At 38.7% G+C, this 13,434-nt stretch overlaps 2 protein-coding genes across 5 annotated transcripts in view; both read right to left on the bottom strand.

The window, feature by feature from the left end:
* LOC131152797 (uncharacterized) lies at positions 1-9,931 on the bottom strand. The gene is made up of 3 exons (XM_058104663.1): positions 8,894-9,931; positions 745-862; positions 1-650 (listed from the first exon to the last, which is right to left on the bottom strand). Exons 1-3 carry the CDS (start codon positions 9,929-9,931, stop codon positions 418-420), a joined length of 1,389 nt encoding a protein of 462 aa, XP_057960646.1. The 3' UTR covers positions 1-417.
* Positions 8,787-13,434, bottom strand: part of LOC131152795 (uncharacterized) — a 23,350-nt gene continuing 18,702 nt past the window's right edge. For all 4 annotated transcript variants that reach the window (XM_058104659.1, XM_058104661.1, XM_058104660.1 and 1 more), the window contains exons 7-9: positions 12,722-12,781; positions 12,413-12,631; positions 8,787-10,525 (exon numbers count right to left, since the gene is read on the bottom strand). In XM_058104659.1, coding sequence (XP_057960642.1) covers positions 10,097-10,525; positions 12,413-12,631; positions 12,722-12,781 — 708 coding nt within the window. In that variant the 3' untranslated portion in view covers positions 8,787-10,096. The remainder of the gene's footprint in view (positions 10,526-12,412; positions 12,632-12,721; positions 12,782-13,434) is intronic.

Genomic DNA, 13,434 nt, shown 5'->3' on the forward strand with positions numbered 1-13,434 from the left:
TGCAGCCCGGATATTTACGTTCTCTAATACTTTCAATCAACAAATTACAAGTTACCAGCCTGTGGTTGAGCGACGACTCACCTCACCCCAGGTGATCCAGCATGGGTGATGGACTTGACAATATATTAACATGAACCCTAAACCATATTTACAGAGAAGAAAAATAAGGAGGCAGCTTAAGTAGATTTATATATGACCACCCTGCAGCTCTTACCAGCACTGCAGGGCTTCTACGCTGACAAACACAAGGATTGGAAAGAAGGGAGGTAGGGGAACCTGAGGAGAAGAAGAAGACCACCTATAAAACAGGGAACCATTTTCGTACCTCTTTCACGACCCAAACTTTGAGCCATCTTTGCATTTGACTACTTGAATCTGCTACAGGATCAGAGCTGCACTCAACCAATCTCACCATTACTAAGACAAAATTGCCTCGGTTCTACGTGCACACTTCCTAGGTTTTCTCAATGGGGTCGTAGAAAGAGAAGCCGGTGCAAGGTGTTTCGGGGTGTACACAGGATGCTGCTGCCTCGAGACATTTTGTGCACTCCGGGTTATCTTCCTGCAAGATCTCTTGGGGCGAGATGATGCTGCATTCTTGCCTGCCAGAGACTTCCCGTTTCTACTCTCTACATGCTTGGACTCGTCCACTGCAGGTCAATCAGGGGCAAATCGTCTTTAAATTTAACCACGAATAACTACCTAAATCTTTTGCTTGGTCAATCAAACCCAACTTACTCATACCGCAATCTAGGGGCAGAGAATCATTGTTTTCATGATTTCCACGAATAATGGGTTCAGCTTGTTGATCATCAACATCTGCGTCTGCCACAACTTTTTCCACTGCAACATTCGAGGCCTCCTAATAACAATCAACAAAACAAAAAGGTAATAAAATAATTATAAGTGTGTAGTTTGGGCAAATTTAGCTCTCGTATTACGTCTCCACAGACGCATGGAGATAGGGAGAGGGAGAGGGAGAGGGAGAGTTGTAGCAGACCCACTAAAATAAGATTGCCACTTTTTACTATATGGAGAGGGACTATAATCCATGTGAACAAAACAAAATATAGCACAAAAAAAGCTAATGGAAAAGTTGTTTTGTTCCTTTCATGACTGTTCGGTATGTTTGAGCTCCTTGGAGATTTTATTGATTTCATTTTACTGCTTAGCAGTATTAGAAGGCACAGGCATCCTAGTAGAATCTGGTTATGTGAAATCCATGGATTTTTTATTTTTTAAAATATATAACATCAGCCTATGCTGTGTTTTAAGGCATTTGATCATAAGAGGGATCCATGTGTGTGGACCAATGCATCCAAACGCTTTAACAAAATTTGCTTCTTGATTAACAGCAGTCTAATGAAATCTATTACCAGTAGCTCTGTCATTAGAATTGCTTTGGGACAGATTTGTTCTCCTAGCGTATCTGTGGGCCAACGCATACAAATGCACAGAATTTGCTTCTCAGGTTCTCAGAGAGATTGTATGGCTTTAGCTAGGCTGATCATTTTCATTGTTTCTTTTTAATTGTTTTGCTCCTTGCTTTTCTCCTTTTCATTTGTTTTCCCTAGGAGGATACCTTATAATCTTCTTTATATCTACCCAAATGTTCAAGCTACAAGTAGCAAATTCTAGAACCAAAAAAAAAAGCACAAACTACAAACAATTTGCTTTGGAGTGTAGTGTGGTTTATCTTGCATGTGTCACTGCAGGTGCTGGCAAGTGGTTTCTTTCTTCATGTTTAGGATTGGTTCTGTTTCAATGACCTATTTTTATTATTTTTATTCTTATGATCTTGTAGCTGGTTTTGTTTTTGTCAAGGGAGGAGTTCTAGTTCTCCTTGTTTTATTTAGTTATTTATTTTTATGCATATTCTCTTCTCTTCCAATACAATTCTCAGTGTATATATATACGCGCGCGCGCGCGCGCACACACACACATACATAGACACAAATATGTATGTATGTATGTATATTTTTTTAAGGGCCTGTTTTGAGTCCTCATCTTTTTGCTTAGCGATGGATGAACTTATTACGGATACCCAAATTTGGTTCGATGATACGTGTACAAAGCTTGCGGTGGAGTAAAATCTAAGTTGGAGTTACCAAGAGAAGCTTTAGAATCTAGAGGTTTTAAGGAAGTTAGAATAAGAAAGAATACATGAAATGCAATTTTACTCATTTTAGGATGAATATTGGAGAAAATATTAAACTTGATGGTCAAGAATTCTTAGCACTAGTAGAGAACAACAGCTTCAATTTATCAATTTATTATGCAAGTTGGAGGAGAAACAGAATATGTAATACAGATTTAAAGCATGTTGGCTTAAAATGGAGAAGTGCTTGGGGGATGTTGTGTAATCATAAAATGCTGTAAATTAAAACAAAAGTTCTATTGAACAGCATTAAGACTAGCTATGCCATATGGGTCAAATGTTGGCAAAAGAGAAGCATTATATTCAAAAAGTAAAAGTAGTTGTTGAAATGAGAATGCCATGGTGGATGAGTGACATACCTCTTAAGAAATAAATTAACAAATGAACACATTTGCGGTAAGTTCGGCATACAGCCGTAGAAGATAAGGGAAAGGTGGATAAGATGGTTGAGGCAACTACAAAATAGGCCAACAATAATGAATGAGCTAATTAATGTTCACAGATGTAAGGGTTAAGTGGTAGACCTAAAATAACTTGAGAGATAGTGAGCAAGGATTTGATGGCACTCCAACTTTCAGCAGATATTTGCTCCAGATAATGTGAAATGGTAAAAGGGGATCCATGTAGCTAATCCCACTTCGTTTGTCTAAAGGCTTAGTTTTTACAACATAAAAGCATAATACCACAAGGCAGGACTAGCAGCTTCTAGCATGAGGAAATTTCTGCAACTTGAGTCCAACACCATTGAGATCTGAATGGACAGGAATGACAGGAATGATGATGAAATCAGGTCTACAAAAAGACGAAGCGGGAGAAGAAGCCAAGGTTAACAAGGGATCAAGCAATCTGAGTAGCAGATTTCAGCGCAAAGGATGATCCTCACAGGTTGTTACAGAGAACTTTCAATGAAAACGGATAATCTCTGTCCCTTCAGGTGCTCGCAAATCACAGATGATCTTTCTTGGCTCTCTTATTCAGGAAAGAAGAGAGATGTCTTAGCCTACAGGTCCCAGAAGCATAGGAATGCATGGATGAAGATTTTCATGAAATTATGAAGAGAGGCAGCAGGTGAAAGAAGAACCTTCTCAGCAAGAACTCAGAAATTGAAGTTGTGGAAAACCCTTCAATAGATTTTAGTGATGGGATCCTTCAGAGATGTTGCTCAAGGGGCTGGAATGGTCAAGTATTGGCACTACAATTGGGAGGCATTCTTTAGATAATAGGAGAGCCACTGTTGAGTTGAAGAACATTGAAGATAGCTTGCAGAGGATGGCATCAGCACAGGTACGAAGCTATACAGGTGATGGGATCATTCCAAGCAGAAATAAAATGCAGAGGTTGGTTGGTAAGGGTGTTCAATATGAATAGAGCCCTATATACTATTTCCACCAACACCTACCTCAGTCTCCCTGACATCAACAAAGCATACGATCACCTTAACTTGGAGTTCCTGTTGAATGTATTATAAAGGTTGGTCTTTGGTTAAAAAGGAGATCCTGGATTTTCATATGCATATCTATTGTTTGATGAGAACTGAATTTGCCTGGAATTGGTGGAAGACTTCGTGTCAGTTTCTTTTAGATGCTTTGGAAGGAATAAATATGTAATCAAATTGTGGAGATACACAATTTTTTGCTGTTTTTTAGGGCTTATGGCTGGAAAGTAATGAAACTGAAAGTCAAAGTAGATGTCTTTGTCATTGCTGTGTGTAATGTTCCTGGGCCCAACTCCGGGTGAGGTATTGTTCACTTTGACCCAATGACCTCACAGGTTTGTCCTACAAAAGGCGCCTCGCATAGTTGGAACCCAAACCCTCCTTATAAGCTCAAGATCTCCCTAGTACACATTCAATGTGGGACTGAGATAGGCTCTCCTGTCCAATCTCTAACGTCCTCATTAGATTGATCTCCCTAGTACAAATCTGATGTGAGACTATGATAGGCTCTCCTGTCCGATCTCTAACATCCTTATCAGAGTGGCTAACACCTCTATGTAGGATCCACTCACATGATAGTACCCCCAAGGTGGCTCTGATACCAAATGTAACAGCCCTAGGCCTAACTCTGGTGAGGTATTGTCTACTTTGCCCACTGGTCTCACGAGTCTGTCCTATAGAAAGCACCTCGCATAGTTGGAGCCCAAACTCTCATTATAAATCCAAGATCTCCCCAATACACATCCGATGTGGGACCGTGACACTACGGGATAGGATCAGATTTATGCGTTCTCTTTGGGCTCATACGGCTGATTGGTTGAAAATAATAAGAATATGATATTCTTTTCAGGAACTACTCCCATCTATGCAGCTGCGAGCGACTCGAGAGCTGTTCGATCATCGTGATGACAAACATATTTTGAGAGCAACAAGGATGGGGCCTGTGGCGAGCAAACCTGCCTCCCCCCCCCCCCCCCCCACAGGAAGCCTGGTCCCTAGCCCTAGCTATCTGCAAGTTCTGCGAATCTTAAACATTTCAAAACCAACCTAGCCTTGATTGAAACTTCTTCCCTGACTCACAGATAGGTTGCAACTCTCACAGAACCTATTCCTCATCATCCAAAAAACCATAACCAAGATCCAGACCATAATACATAAATCTAAACTTCTTCCCTGACTCACAGATAGATCACAACTCTCGCAGAACCTATTCTTCATCATCCAAAAAACCATAACCAAGATCCAAACCATAATACATAAAACTAACTCTCTAGTCACCCGCATCTCCATTTGGCAAGTTCTCCTTAGCTATTCAGGATCGTACAGGAGCAATAATCGCAGCCCTAGAGTCTGTCTAATCCTGTATCTTTCTCGCTGCACACCAGAGCCCCCTTCTCCTCCTTTTGCAGATTTTAGTCAAATTCGAGGCTTGGGGTCCAGAGATGGTTGAGTTTTCCACTGTTAGATTGACAGGAAAGAATTAAGCCTGATTCGGGTAGACTCTTCGACATTCTGAATCACTGAAAATTCCGGGTGGTAAACTTCCTTCACTGAGTTGAAGAAAAAATACATTATATGGGCGACAAAGGTGAAACAGGCAAGAAGCTGGACATTAATAATGTGCTTTACGTAAGTTCAGAAATAATAAAAAAAATCTGGTTTCTTCTATTAATTATGAGGGTGGTAAGGGACTTGGGAGTGGTGGCAAGTGTGTTAAATATGAAGATTATCAGCTGGAATGGAAGAGGTCTAGGGGGAGTTAGGAAAAGGAGTCTTATAAAGGAAGTGTTGTCTAGGCACTCCCAAGACATTGTGTTGAATCAGGAAACTAAACTGGAGATGATTGATCGGCGGGGATTTTAACATGGTGAGATTTTTAGGGGAGAAGAAGAGAGTTTTGGGGGGGGGGGGGTTAGTGTTAGAATGCAGCATATTGATTTGTTGATCAGTGAGTGTGGTCTTAGAGATTTGCCTTTGAGCAATGCTACCTACATGTGGTCTATGTTTTGTGTGCATTTTGGTGGGGTGGGGAGGAGGGGGGGCAGGGTGCTAGGGCTGTGCCCAGCAGATTGGATAGGATCTTGTTTCTTATTCATTGGGAGGACCAATTAGTCTACTCTCTAGTGTTTATAAGATCATTACCAAAATTCTAGCCCTCTAGCTAATAGGTTGATTGAGGTGCTGGATAGGACTAATCTATAGCTCAGAGTGCCTTTGTTGTTGTTTGGGGGGGGGGGGGGGGGGGGGAGGGGGGGAATTGAGGATGCTATTTTGGTGGCTATAGTGCAGGAGATTCATAGGAGGAAGAAGAGGGGATTTATTTTTAAATTGGATTTTCAGAAGACCAATGACAGAATTATCCGTCGTTTTCTAGATAAAATTTGTGAGAAAATTTTTGATGAGCATTGGCGCAGGTGGATAGGAAGTTGTTTGTCTAATGTGTGGTTCTTGGTAGTAGTGAATGGGAGACCTAAGTCCTAGTTTAGGGCTTTGAGAGGCATTAGACAAGGGGATCCTCTTTCCCCTTTTTTGGTCATCTTAGTAGTCGATGCGTTGAGTAGAATGGTGGATAGGGTTGTGGATAGGGGGATGGTGAGAGGGTCGGAAGTGGAGAGAGAGGGAGTTGTGGTCCCTCATCTTCTGTTTGCAGATGATACCATTTTCTTTTTAGAAGATCACAACTCTTCTTTTAATTGTGTTCTAGAAATCCTCAAGTTTTAGAGAGAATTTCAAGGGTTTAAGTATGGGAAAAAGTGGATTAGTGAATATTAATGCGTTATTGATTGAGTTAGGGAGAGAACTTCTGTTGTGGGGTGTGGTATATTAGGGTGGCCTCTGACTTATCTAGGAGTCCTGCTGGGAGGCAACCTAAGATGTACGGATTTTTGGAACCTGGTAGTAAAGAGAGTTGCTAAGAGGCTTGACGGGAGGAAGGGGGCTCTTTTTTCGTTAGGGAGTAGAATCTCTCATCCAGGCCTGCTTACCTAGTATCCCATTATATTATTTGTTTGTTTTTAGAATGCCAGCAGAATTGCTAAGAAGATCAAGAAAATTATGAGGAATTTCTTGTGGTCTGAGGTTAGGGTTTTGGGGATCATTTAGTAAGTTGGGACGAGATTTGTAGGTCTAAATTGGAGGGGAAGGCTGGGTCTTGGAAATTTGGAGTCCAAAAATATTGCCCTTTCAGCTAATTGTTTATGGCGTTTTCCCTTAGAAAATCATTCCCTTTGGTCTAGTGTGATTAGAAGCAAATAAAGGATGGGTGAGAATGGGTGGGGTACAAATGGTAGTTTGAGATGTAGGAAAGCCCTTGGAGATCTATTTCTCAAATTTATCCCTTGTTTACGCCTCACATTAAATTTGCGGTGGGGATAGGTTTACAAATTTGATTTTTAGAAAGACCTGTGGTTGGGGAATGATATTCTAGTCACATCTTTTCCATGTCTCTTTCATTTGAACTCAGGGCAAGATAGTATGATTTCTTTCTGTGGTTGATTCAGGTAGCCTTTGTTTTCTTGGATTTCATTTCAGAAGACCTTTTAACGATAGAGAACTCTTGGAACTCTCATCCTTGTTATCATTATTGAACAACTGTCATCTTTCTTCAGCTAGTGATACTTGGTCTTGGGCTTTGGATCACATGGCGGTATACTCATGCAAATCTTTTTCTGAGTTCATGACCCTTTCTGATTCTTGTTTTCCCCTATATTCATCTATTTGGAAGGCAAAAGCTCCCAACAAAATTAACCCTTCATATGGATGATTGTGCTTCATAAAATCAACACTAGTAACCTGTTGCAGATTAGGAGACCTTTGCAGGCGTTATCTCCAGATGTATGCGTGATATGCTATATGAATTCTGAAGCGGCACCACATTTATTTTTAAACTGTGACTATGCTTGAAGAATTTGGAATAATTTATTTGGTGCCATGGGACAATCTTGGGTCTGTCTGATATCAGTGCAGGAGTTATTGTCTATTTCTTTTGAGGGGTTTGGTAGTAGGAAGGAAAGGATGACACTATGGAAATGTGATATTTTTGCAGTGTTGTGGGGATTATGGTTGGTGCGTAACGCATACATTTTTTCCAGGGAGTAAATAGAATTGGCAGCTGGTTTGGGAGAAGATTCATTACCTGGCTTCTTTATGGTGTGCTGGGTTCAGTTGCTTTAAGGGAGTAAATTTTTCGAGGGATCTTCTGGTCTGAATTTCTTCTCTTTTTTTTCCTGTTTTGTTTTATCAGTTTGTTTTTTCTGGATTTTTTCAGAAATCTTTTTCTCCTTTTTTGTAAATTCTCCTCTTATCAAATAAACCCATTCTTTTGTTATAAAAAAAATAATATTCTTTTCAAAAGCAACAACTTTTCTTTCCAGCGGGATTAGCAGGCTTTATTATTGTGATTTTATTCCGTTAGCAGAGACTTGTGCTATGCATGGGAAACGAGACCAATAAATGTGTATCTTAAATTGTGTGGGTCATTATAGATACACAGGAAATGAGTCCAATAAATCTGTATCTTAAATTGTGTGGGCCATTATGATAAATTATTTGCTATTTATTTGTACAAAAAAATTAATTGATTCTTCTAATTTTTTTTTGTAATAAAAAATCACCATAAATTAGATTCAATTGTTTTTAGGTTCACTAGTAAGATTTAAATTAATTTGGAGTAGAAGTGATAGAATCGTATGGATTGAATCGCAAATTGTAAGATTCTAACAAACTATGGTCCAAAAGAAAAGGATTTTGTCTTCGAGACATTATTCCTTCAGTACTTTTCAGCTGGTTTGGAGACAAATTCAAGAGCTTTTGAAGGAGTACAGACTTCACCGGAGAATATAAAGAGTAAATGGATCTCGGTCATATGTTTTTGGATGAAGGACTCTTTTTGTGATAGCCCTGATGATTCTTCTGTGCAGCTCATTGTATGATATACACTTGAATTCTAATAAATGTAATATCTCTGTAATTGAGTGTCTCCCCCTCGGAGACCTTTTATTACATGCTTACTTATCAAAGGAGGGGAAAAAAAAAAAAAACAACCAAAACTGTGCACCAAGTAAATATATAGAGACTAATTGCAAGGCATAGAACAATTGAACGGAACCATTAAAGGGAATTTATGTAGTAAAAGTCAAGACTTAGCTCCCAAATGCCACAGAATGAGGAACAACATAATCAAGCAATCATAGATAGAATAGGAAGCATCCACGTATTTGCTTTATGAAAGAATAAACATGTCACACACAATTCAGAAGAAATTAAGATTTTGAGTTTGGCAAAGGAAACAGAAGATAAACCTTATTTTGTATGTTGGCCATCTGTTCAGAGTCAGATCCCTCCGCTCCTTCTGAGTCAGCCATCTCCTCACACTCAAACTCTACATTTTCTCCAACTTCATCATCAGAATCACTTAATTCCTCCTGTTCCATCACTATTTCCGGAAGAGACTGGTCATTTATATTATCAATGCAGTACTCACTAATGTCATTGCTTGGCATAGATGTCCCATAAGCACCAGAAACATGCTCAGCATCAGTTCTGTTTGGCATTGAAGCTGCAGGACAATTTTCACCATTCTGATCACATGGGCTACTACAGTTTCCTGTTTCCATTGTAGTCCTAGAATTGGGAACACTTACTATTGATCTTTCTAGATTGTAATCAATCACACTTACATTTCCCACGGCTGTCTCTTTTCTAGATGACGTAGAGCTTAAATGAATCTCCAAATCCAGCTCATTTTCCTTTTCAAGAGGGTTAAATAGTTTATCACTTGCAGCCAGCTGGTCACTGTTAGTCTGTAGCATAGATGGAACAGTGTCTGAAGGATTCCCCATTTCAGCAGCTTCACCTCTAAATGATTCCAAGTTGACAGAAAGCTGGGCAGAAGGTACTCCAGATACTGAGGTACCATTTATATCATTTGTTCTTTGCAGCAAGGGATGGAAGTCAATACCGCCCAATGCCGAACCAGACCTCTTCGACTTCAAAGATTTATTTAAGTAATTAACAGCAGGATTTGCTCGGCGAGAAATATGAGAGAGGCTCAGATTCAATAAAGGCTGATTTCCTGAGGTGAAATTGAATGAAGCAGGTACACCAGTACAGCAGTTTAATGGGTAATATGGCAAACATCCATTTTCAGGAGCCTGGAACAGTAGAGGATGCATCTGAAGATCTGAGTACGAGCCTCTTTGTTCTCTTGCACATTTATATCCTTGCAGATGATTTGCAATATCATGTTTTGGGACATTAATTGCAGTCTGTCTAGCTTTTATTGAATGGCTGTTTCCAGACTCTGTGGCATGAGAAAATTTAGGAACTACACTTTCCATTCCACCACCACTATTACCACCAGAAGCAGAAGTCTTAGTAGTTGCTCCACTCTGGGAGTTTTTTAAAGCTGAGTGAGAGAGGTGAGAGATGATCGAGACAGATGGTTGCGAAGATCTACCGGCGCAAGCCTGCGCTAAGTTGCACTAGGGTGATGCACGATTAGTTCACAACTCGATATAAGGCCGCAAACAAAATTGAGATTTGGAGGATCTTGGAGTTAAATCAGAAACTGAACTATTTTGCTCCATCGTGTAGGAAGCACAATGTGTAACATGAGTTAAAGGAGATGCAGCATGCAGATGATGGGAGTTCATACCATTTAAAAACTTCTGCGCATAACCATTTTGAGGTTGAGATTCTTCAGAACAATTATTATTTGTTTGTTCCCCAAGATGAGTATCCTCTTTTGACAATAAACCACTCAATTGAGTTTTATCTTGAAGATTTGAGAAAGGAGACTCAGAGGAAACAATACAGGAGGTACTTGGCCTCCAATCTGCCAAAAATGCTTCATGCACATAAGCTTCATCTTCGTTGTCAATGTTATCCCCTCCACAGTTATTTTCCCCGCCATCATTCTCAACCTGATTGTCCTGCAGTCATACAAAATCATGCCAGCATTAGATCAACATCCATGAAAAGGAATCCTTGCCAACAAGCCAAGAGTGAGCTTAATCGTGAACAAGGGCCACATGTCAAACCAAGCACTATGTCACTTTTGTGGAAGTTTGGCACAGGTTGGAGCTTAGTTTGTGCAATTAAAGAACAAAATTTGTGAATCTTATTATAGAATGCCGCCAACCCCAACTAGTGGAACTTAAGGCATGTGTTTTTGTTGTTGTTGTTGTATAGCTACAGACCTCTTTCCTGCTTCCAGAGTGTCCTACATGCACAAAATGAACTGGCTGGATTTTCAACGGAAAAAAGATCGGAAGCACTGCGACAGATTCTGCGTCCTGAAGAGCTGTAGATCTGTGAAGCTTGTGTTATGATCCCCTGTTATCAACGGAATATCGGTTATAGACAGATTATTCTAGGTTGCAGGTAGTTCTGTTTGGGTCTCTGTTTCTAGTTTTGCAGGCATAAATTGCTAGATTAGTTATTGCTAGGTTCATTGCTTGCTTCTGCTATGAAGTGCTGTAGCTGTTACATTCAGCATCTGAAGATCTGAGTTGGGCTGAATTCTGCTTTTGGTTTATAAAAAATAAGTGAATTACCTCCAGGAAATATCTGGTCAAAATATCATAAAACTACACTTGGAAGCAAAAAAGGATGAGTTGAACCAATTTCATATATATATATATAAGAAAAAAAGCCTCAGATCATTAACAGCCACAGGGGCTCATAGATTTTCATGCGTAATTAGGCTTGGGTGTAAGGCTTAGCATGCACACAATTACCATTCAGAAGTCCATAAATTGTGTACCCCTATAATGCCCCTATCATATTTAGCATAAGACAAGTACAGTGCATGTGGAGTCACATATCACATGATGCAAATGACAAAATACAAAAAATTCAAATTTAATAACTCCATGTCTTTTATTTTTTTGGTAACAAGATTAGATTATTCACAAAATCAAGTCTTGATGGGCTTCATAGAATTTTTACTGAGTTATTATTATTATTACTATCTCTAATACTAGGAAATTCAGCTATGTGTCATTTTTCATAAATGTCAAATTTATACCTATAACTATTCATAATTGCCTTAAGACACCCGTGTAACTACCCCTAACTACCCTAAAACGCCCTTATAATTAATATAATTAACCATAACTACTCTTCTAATCAAATTTAAAAACCCTTCAACTCCTATTTATTTTTTCCACAATCATTTTGTCAAAATAAATATAAACTTTTAGAAAAATTCGTGAAACACACAGAGAGTGCATGCCCACAATTATTTATTATTATGATGATGATGATAATGATAACAATGAAGAATATATATTTGCATCTTGTATTGGCGATGTAATATGAAGACTTGGCACTTTGCATTGGGTTTGATTTTGGTTCAGTATGGAGGTAGAATAAGAGGTTTGACCATATTTAATTAACGATCAAAAAGAGAGTACGGCATATATTTGAAGGAGAGGGAGAGATGAGATAGAACTTGAGAAACATACTCAATCTATTGATCTCCTTCAATTTAGGACTCCATTTTGTCAAAATTTTTTGTCAAACTCAAATTACAAATAATGTGTAAAGAAGAGTAAATTTTGTCCAATTAAAAAGTGTAAAACACTCCTAACTATCCATGCTTTTATATGTAGTCTAGATTTGTTGGAGCAAAGGATATGAAGGATCCAGGGGCAGAAATTATTTAGTATAAATATTATTATTGTTAGGTTGGTGGTCCCAAGAGGAAGGGTGGGGGAAGAGAGGATCAAACCAGCGGTAATTCCAAGGATGCAACATCCAGCCAACAAAGTTACAGCTAGGCGTTAAATTTTAACTTTAAAAAAAAAAAAAAAAACCTCTTTTTCTGAAGCAGTTTGCCAACTAGACAAAGCAGCCTTGCATCTTCTCCTCTTCGACTCATATAGCCGTCTCTTCTCCTTTTTAGCTGAATCACTCTTGTATGACTTCTGAGTTCCATGAGCAATTCGCCACTGACGAGGTAGCAAGGATGGATCTCGATAAGGTACAATGAATTTCCATATAGACATCCAGTCAAGCTTAAAAACTTTAATCCCCTGGAGCAATTAGGATATGATCAAACGAGATAACTCAAAATGGGATGATAAATTTTCATACAAAAAAAAAAATACTGCCAGGAAAGTCACCTTATGAATTAATGCTATCTCCTCTGCACTCAAGGGAGAAGTTTTCATCCTCCGAACTGCCTGCATGAAATAGTAAGTATCTTCAAAGAATTTGCACTAAATTATACTCTTGTCCAATTGCAATTACAAATAAAAGTTCAACTCACACACATGGCACACCTACTAGACAATAGGAACTCTTCATGAATCCCCATTTGTTTCATCTCAATGAATTTAACCCACAAAATAATTCACAGCTTAAAACTTCTACACCTCTTGCTCTTATGACATTAAAATTCTTGCTCTTATGACATTAAAATTGGGCAGAATTGTATAATGATAATTTTTTTATTTTATTGTTTAAAAAATAAAAATTTCAATTAAATAGAGAGGACATATTCAGGTATTTCTGTTAATTATTCAGAAACAAAGATAAAGCTTCGGACTATTGATTTCTCATGCACCAGCCAGATCCAGATAAGGCATCAAGTTGAACAGAATCTGAGGTGAAGTCTTTTGCATTAAAAAATTCTTATAAAAAGACAGAAAGTAAGCATTTAATTCAGAAATTTTGGATGTTCTCATATGTTTAAACTTTTAATAACTTCTTAAATTGGGGGAAAATCTAAAAATTCAAGGCAATCACCATTTAGCTATAACCCAGCAATTTGCAAAGTTCTGATTGGGCCAAAAATAGGACCCATATATTGGCTAATCATGGGAAGAGGGTGAAA

This window comes from Malania oleifera, chromosome 4 (genome assembly GCF_029873635.1).
Source record: "Malania oleifera isolate guangnan ecotype guangnan chromosome 4, ASM2987363v1, whole genome shotgun sequence".
Taxonomy (NCBI): domain Eukaryota; kingdom Viridiplantae; phylum Streptophyta; class Magnoliopsida; order Santalales; family Ximeniaceae; genus Malania; species Malania oleifera.